General features: G+C 57.4%; 1 protein-coding gene across 1 annotated transcript in view; it reads right to left on the bottom strand.

The window, feature by feature from the left end:
- The window catches only part of LOC104531544 (syntaxin-binding protein 1), a 10277-nt gene that overhangs the window by 350 nt on the left and 4265 nt on the right, over nucleotides 1–5662 (bottom strand). The window contains exons 9-17 of the mRNA XM_010176445.2: nucleotides 5186–5293; nucleotides 5008–5068; nucleotides 4349–4414; nucleotides 4083–4163; nucleotides 3828–3966; nucleotides 3453–3562; nucleotides 3167–3268; nucleotides 1662–1747; nucleotides 1119–1273 (exon numbers count right to left, since the gene is read on the bottom strand). Coding sequence (XP_010174747.1) covers nucleotides 1119–1273; nucleotides 1662–1747; nucleotides 3167–3268; nucleotides 3453–3562; nucleotides 3828–3966; nucleotides 4083–4163; nucleotides 4349–4414; nucleotides 5008–5068; nucleotides 5186–5293 — 908 coding nt within the window. The remainder of the gene's footprint in view (nucleotides 1–1118; nucleotides 1274–1661; nucleotides 1748–3166; nucleotides 3269–3452; nucleotides 3563–3827; nucleotides 3967–4082; nucleotides 4164–4348; nucleotides 4415–5007; nucleotides 5069–5185; nucleotides 5294–5662) is intronic.

Here is a 5662-nt window from a genome sequence, read left to right as displayed (position 1 = left end):
GGACTCGGTTGGCACCCGGAGCATCGTCGGCGCATGCAGGGGAATGATCCCCGGAGAGAGGCGGGAGGAGATGGGCGAGATGGAACTGGGAGGTGATGTGGAACTGGGAGGTGATGGGGTGTCTGGTGTTGGACGGGGGGGACACAGCTGGGAGGTGATGGAGAAGGGGCTGCTACTCCTGGGGGAATCCAAGGAGCAGATGAGAGGATCTACCAGGTGAGAATCGAGAATCCAGGGACCAGATGAGATCACAGAATCCCAGACTGGTTTGGATTGGAAGGGACCTTAAAGCTCATCCAGTTCCAACCCCCCTGCCAGCAGCAGGGACACCTTCCACTAGACCAGGTTGCTCAAAGCCTCATCCAACCTGGCCTTGAACACTTCCAGGGAGGAGCAGCCACAGCTTCTCTGGCCAACCTGTTCCAGCATCTCACCACCCTCACAGTGAAGAACTTCTTCCTAATATCTCATCTAAACCTCCCCTCTTTCAGCTTAAACCCATTTCCCCTTGTTTTGTCATTAACTGCCCTTAATGGTGGAGATGGTGAGGAGCTCCTGCCTCTGCCTTTACAAGTGTGTCTCCAGCTGTGCTTCCTTGGGGGGAATTTTAGAGGATCTCAAACCTCCTTGCTAACATCTGGCAGCATCCTCAACAGCTGATCCACGGCTCTTTTGGGAGCACAGCCGGGATGTTGGCACTGTGCAGGCCATGCAAGAGGAAAATGCATCTCCTGTTGTGTGCACAGTGCCCATCGTGCTCTTTATTTTGGGGTTTCTTCTCCCTGTTATGACCCTGAGGATGAACGTCCACCACGGAGTAATTCCAGCTGGAAAAAAAAAACCTCCTTCCTTTTCTCCCAGCTCTGCTTGAATAAAACCCATCAAGGAGAGGGGGGGAAAAAAAAATGGGAGCAAAACCAGGGATGGGTGGAGGGATGTATCGTGTCCCTGAGGAAGAGGGACATTAGGGGTGACAATGGGTGGCAGGAGAAGACCTTTCTGCAGAGCTCCTACTCCCAGAGTCACCCAGAAGCGGGAATTTGCGGGACGGTGGAAGGAGCGTGGGATGAGCAGCCAGCACGACGGGGAGCAGGATCCGGCCCCAGCTCCCCACTCACCTATTAGCACTTCCCACTTGCCACTGGCTTGTGTCACCTCGTAGGCACAGCGCATCTCGTTCATGCTGACACCGCCCAGGATGAAGATGATGAGGCGGGGGCCGCTTCGGTACTCGCCGGGGGCCTTGTTCTTGTGCCAGTGGCCATAGCGGGCACTAGAGAGAGGAAGAGGAGAGGGATGAAGAATGGGCAGGAGGATGTTGCCTTCAGGATGCAGGTTGGATGTGGCTTTGAGCAACCTGGTCTAGTGGAAGTTGTCCCTGCTGATGGCAGGGGGGTTGGAACTGGATGAGCTTGAAGGTCCCTCCCAACCCAAACCAGTCTGGGATTCGATGATTCCATTCTGGCCACAAACTGTGTGGAGTTCACACAACCCAAATCTGACAGGAACTGATGCTAGTGCAGGTCCAGTCCAGCTTTCCAGCCACGAGCACTGCTCCCTGTTACAGGTAGGGAAACCGAGGCACGGGAAGGCCTGATGGATACAGCCCATCCAGGATGGGTGCCACCAGTGATATACATCCTAATGTATAGGGTACCCACCTGACGGCAGTGGTGCTGAAGGAGGCAGAGGAGCGGGTGGAGATGTAGGGGTAGTGCTTGGTGTCCAGCTTGTCATCGATGGCATCCTGTGGGCAGAGAGCCCCAAAGCAGGGGGTCAGCAAAGAGCTGGGCACAACCTCTGGCCCTAGAACCCAGCTCTGTAAGGATGTGCCCAGGAGGATTGGACCAACTGGGTCAGGATTCATTGGCATATATTTGCATAGCATTATTTTTTGGAACTGTTTTTGGTCTGTTCAAGCAAGGCCCAAGGGACAGGACAAGAGGAAATGGGCTCCAGTTGTGCCCAGGGCAGTTGAGATGGGATGTGAGGAAGAATTTCTTTGCTGAAAGGGTTCTGAGGCATTGGAAGGGGTTGCCCAGGGCAGTGGTGGAGTCCCCATCCCTGGAGGGATTGAAGAGTCGTGTAGACATAGTGCTGAGGGACATGGGTTAGTCATAGGGGACTGGTCACTGTTGGGTTCATGATGGGACTGGATGGTCTCAAAGGGCTTTTCCAATTTGGGCAATGCTGGGATTTGGTTGTGCTCTCCAGTAGGGCTGGTGCTTGGCTGCTGTGGGGCAGGGGCAGCGTGGGGAGCTCACCCTGGGGTGAGGCTCCACCTGAACTTGGGGTGTCTGTGGAGGCAAAAACCAGATCCTGCTCTGAGAAGTAGATGGACATGAGCTGAGCTGGAGGCTTCACACCCCTGATCCAGCCCTGGGCTAAGGGACCTGCTCCTGCTGGCAGGGTGGTCAGTGCTGGAGGTTAACACTGTCTGCAAGGTACTGTGGAGATGCTGCTGCCCTCTGCCCCCCTCTGATCCTGGGGATGAGGTTTAGGGGTGCCCCAGGCACAGAGCCCCCCTGGGTGGGTTTGCTGTGCTAGAAGAAGGCAAGAGCTGGTGCTCCATGTGCTTTTGGAAATGAAAGGAGCTGGGGCTCTTGCTTGTCATCGGTGCCATGGAGCAGGGGTGGCACTGGACTGCAGTCATGTCCACCTCCCCAAAATAGGGCTCTGGGGTCTGTCTGAGGAGGTGGAAATGTCCACGTTGGGGTCCAGCCTCAGTGTCTGGGACCCCTCTGGCTCTGGGCAAACCCCAGGAGGCTGCTCCAGTCCCAGGGGTGGCCGGAGGGAGTGGGGCAAGAGGGACCAAGTGCCTGGAGAACATTTTTTGGCTGTGCCTGGCACTACCTGAGCACAGAGCTCATGGGGTAGCTCCTGCAGGTCCAGGGGGAGGTGAATGGTGCCATGCCCATCCCCTCCCACAGCCAGGACATGGGCAATGCTGTGACGAGGCCACCCAGCCGTGCCTGTCATGGGACACGGTGCAGCACAAGGAACAACCAGTCTGTGACTGCATTTCACACGGCAGGGACGTTGTACATCCCACCTGCACCAGCATCTGCGCACGCAGGGGCCAGGAGAACCTCCCAGAACATCCCAACCTTGTCACAACCACAGGTGTCCCTGCTCTGTCCCCTTGTCCCTGTCCTTGCTGGCTCACCTCCATGATGTCTTTAATGACAGGGGTCCATCGGGAGAGCTGGTAGGTCTGCTCACTGATCCGCTCCTTCCTCTCCGGCTTGCTGCGGCGGCGCAGGGTGGACTGGGCAGGAAGAGCAGAGGGACAACACCCTGAGACATGAGGGCTCCGGTGGTGGGACCAGGGTCACCTCAGAGGGGTGCTGAGGGTATCCCAGGGGGTGCACAGTTCCCATAGCAAAGCAGGTGCCATGGTCCTCCCGAGGGGTGAGGAGGGCTGTGGGGAGCGGGAGGTGGTGGACACTCACGTCTGTGATGATGGGCACCCCGAGATGGGCCATGTTGGTGATGATCTCACTGTCCTCTGCTGGGATCTGAGCGTGCTGGATCAGCTTGTTCAGGTTCTCCTCGGTGATACCTGGAAATGCAACGAGGAGATGGTGTCCTCCTGAGAAATGCCTCCCAGCAGGGACATGGCTCCTCCACCATCACCTTAGGACACCCTCCATCATCACCTCAGGACACCCTCCATCATCACCTTAGGACACCCAGCTTGGTGGTGGCTGGGGAGACAGGGCTGAGCTTTTTCCATCCATCCAGCTTATGTTGGCCAAACCCTGAGCTGTTTGCCACCCAGAGCTGCCTGCACATCTCACCCACCCCTGCCCAGCTCTCCTCCTCACCATTCTTCAGGAAGATGTAGAGCAAGATAATACGGATCTTGTCGTAGGTGCTGACGTTCCCATCCAGCAGGATGGGGACAATGGCCCTCATGGGGTCCTTGATCTTCTCGCCTTCAGCATCAGTGCCCATGGCCAAGTCCTGCAGAGAACACACATGCTCACCACACCATGGCTCAGTGCTGAGTTGTGGGGCAGGAGCTGCCAACCCCAGTTGTCCCCATTGGGGATGTGATGTGGGGCTGGGAGAACTGGTACCTGTTCCACTCTGCAGAGCTTGTCCACCGTGCCCTGGTAGTGCTTCATGCAGTCCTCAGCCAGGTGCAGGTGGGTCGAGTACTGGGGAGACACAAGCAATGCAGTCACCACTGTGTGCTGGCAGCAGCTGAAGGTCCCCATGTCACCACCATGGCCTCAGCCCCTGCCCATGGCTGGGGACCCTCCAGGGACAGTTGCCATCACCCCGTTCCCTGGGTGGGCTCAGCACCAGCCGCTCTGGACAGACATCTCCCCCCAACTCGTACCTTGCTGAGCTCCTTCTGGTACTGTGGCATCTTCTTCAGCATCTGGGACAGGTCTCTCATGGTGGTCTGTGAGGGAAGGGGACATGGTCACTCACCCTCAGGGACTCAGGGACCATGAGAAGAGAAGGGATGACCCCACCGAGGACTTTTGTTCCCATGCAAGCCCCTCATGGGGGGTTGGTGACACCTGCCATGGCACTGCCAGGTCTCCCCTGCTGTGGCTGAGGGGCAGGGAGGGGGGGTCTGCAGCTCTGCAAGCTGGAGAAGCAGCAGGAGAAATCCCCCCAGGACCTTCCTCAGGGACCCCGTGCACTTGGCTGAGGCTGAGATGGTGCTTTCAGCTTCTGGCCACTTTTACATCCTATTTCCACTGAGGTCCCCTCGCTGCCACCAGCTCGGGGTCTTGGGAAGGGCACAGACCCCATGTCACGGGCAAACCGACCCCCATGGCATGGTGCCCTCCCAAGGCACCCCATTTCTCCAGCCCTGGGAGTAGGGCCAACACCCCAACAGCCATCACCCTTCGTCAGGGACCTGAGCACCCTTGGCCCTTTGCAGATGTCCCCATGAGGTGTCCCCTAGGAGACTCTGCCACATGCAAGCCCATGGCTGAGCCCCCCAGGTGCCCATCCCCAGCTCAGCAGGCACATTCAGGTCACCTTATCTCCTGTGTTCATCCTCTTGCTTGAAGAAAACTCCTTCAGGGACCGGGTCACCTCCCTGGGGGAGAAGAGGAGGGCACAGCCATCAGCAGGGAGGGGACCCTCACAGCAGGGTGGATGGCAATGCTGAGCTGATGTCCCACCCAGTTGGCAAACAACCCACAGGGACACTCACTGGGACACCTCGGCGATGTGTTTGTGGCGTAAGGTGACCCACAGGTCATCGTCCTCATCCAGGAGAACCTCCTTAATCCGGGCTTCCCCGATGCCGCTCGTCTCGTACCTGGGAAGAGGACAGGGAGTGTCACAGCAGGGATGGGGCTGGGGGACATGCAGTCCCCTCGATGACAGGGAGGTGTGGGGACATGTGGGCTCTTCTTGGCTCTTATTTCAAATTGGTTTTGCACTTTGCCTTCTCGTACCCCTTCAGCTGATAGATGGTGGGAAGTGATGAAGGGCTGGGGGGTAGCAAAGAGCCTTGAATCACAGAATCATTCAGGTTGGAAAAGACCTCTGAGATCATCCAGTCCAACCATCAACTCATCACCACCATGTCCATTAAATAATATCCCTGAGTGCTACATCTACATGTTTCTTGAACACCTCCAGGGATGGGGACTCCACCACTGCCCTGGCCAACCCCTTCCAATGC

Source organism: Antrostomus carolinensis, unplaced genomic scaffold (genome assembly GCF_000700745.2).
Source record: "Antrostomus carolinensis isolate BGI_N321 unplaced genomic scaffold, ASM70074v2 scaffold30609, whole genome shotgun sequence".
NCBI classification, from domain to species: domain Eukaryota; kingdom Metazoa; phylum Chordata; class Aves; order Caprimulgiformes; family Caprimulgidae; genus Antrostomus; species Antrostomus carolinensis.
Note: the sequence above shows the minus strand (reverse complement) of the source record. Positions and strands in the feature narration are given on the sequence as shown.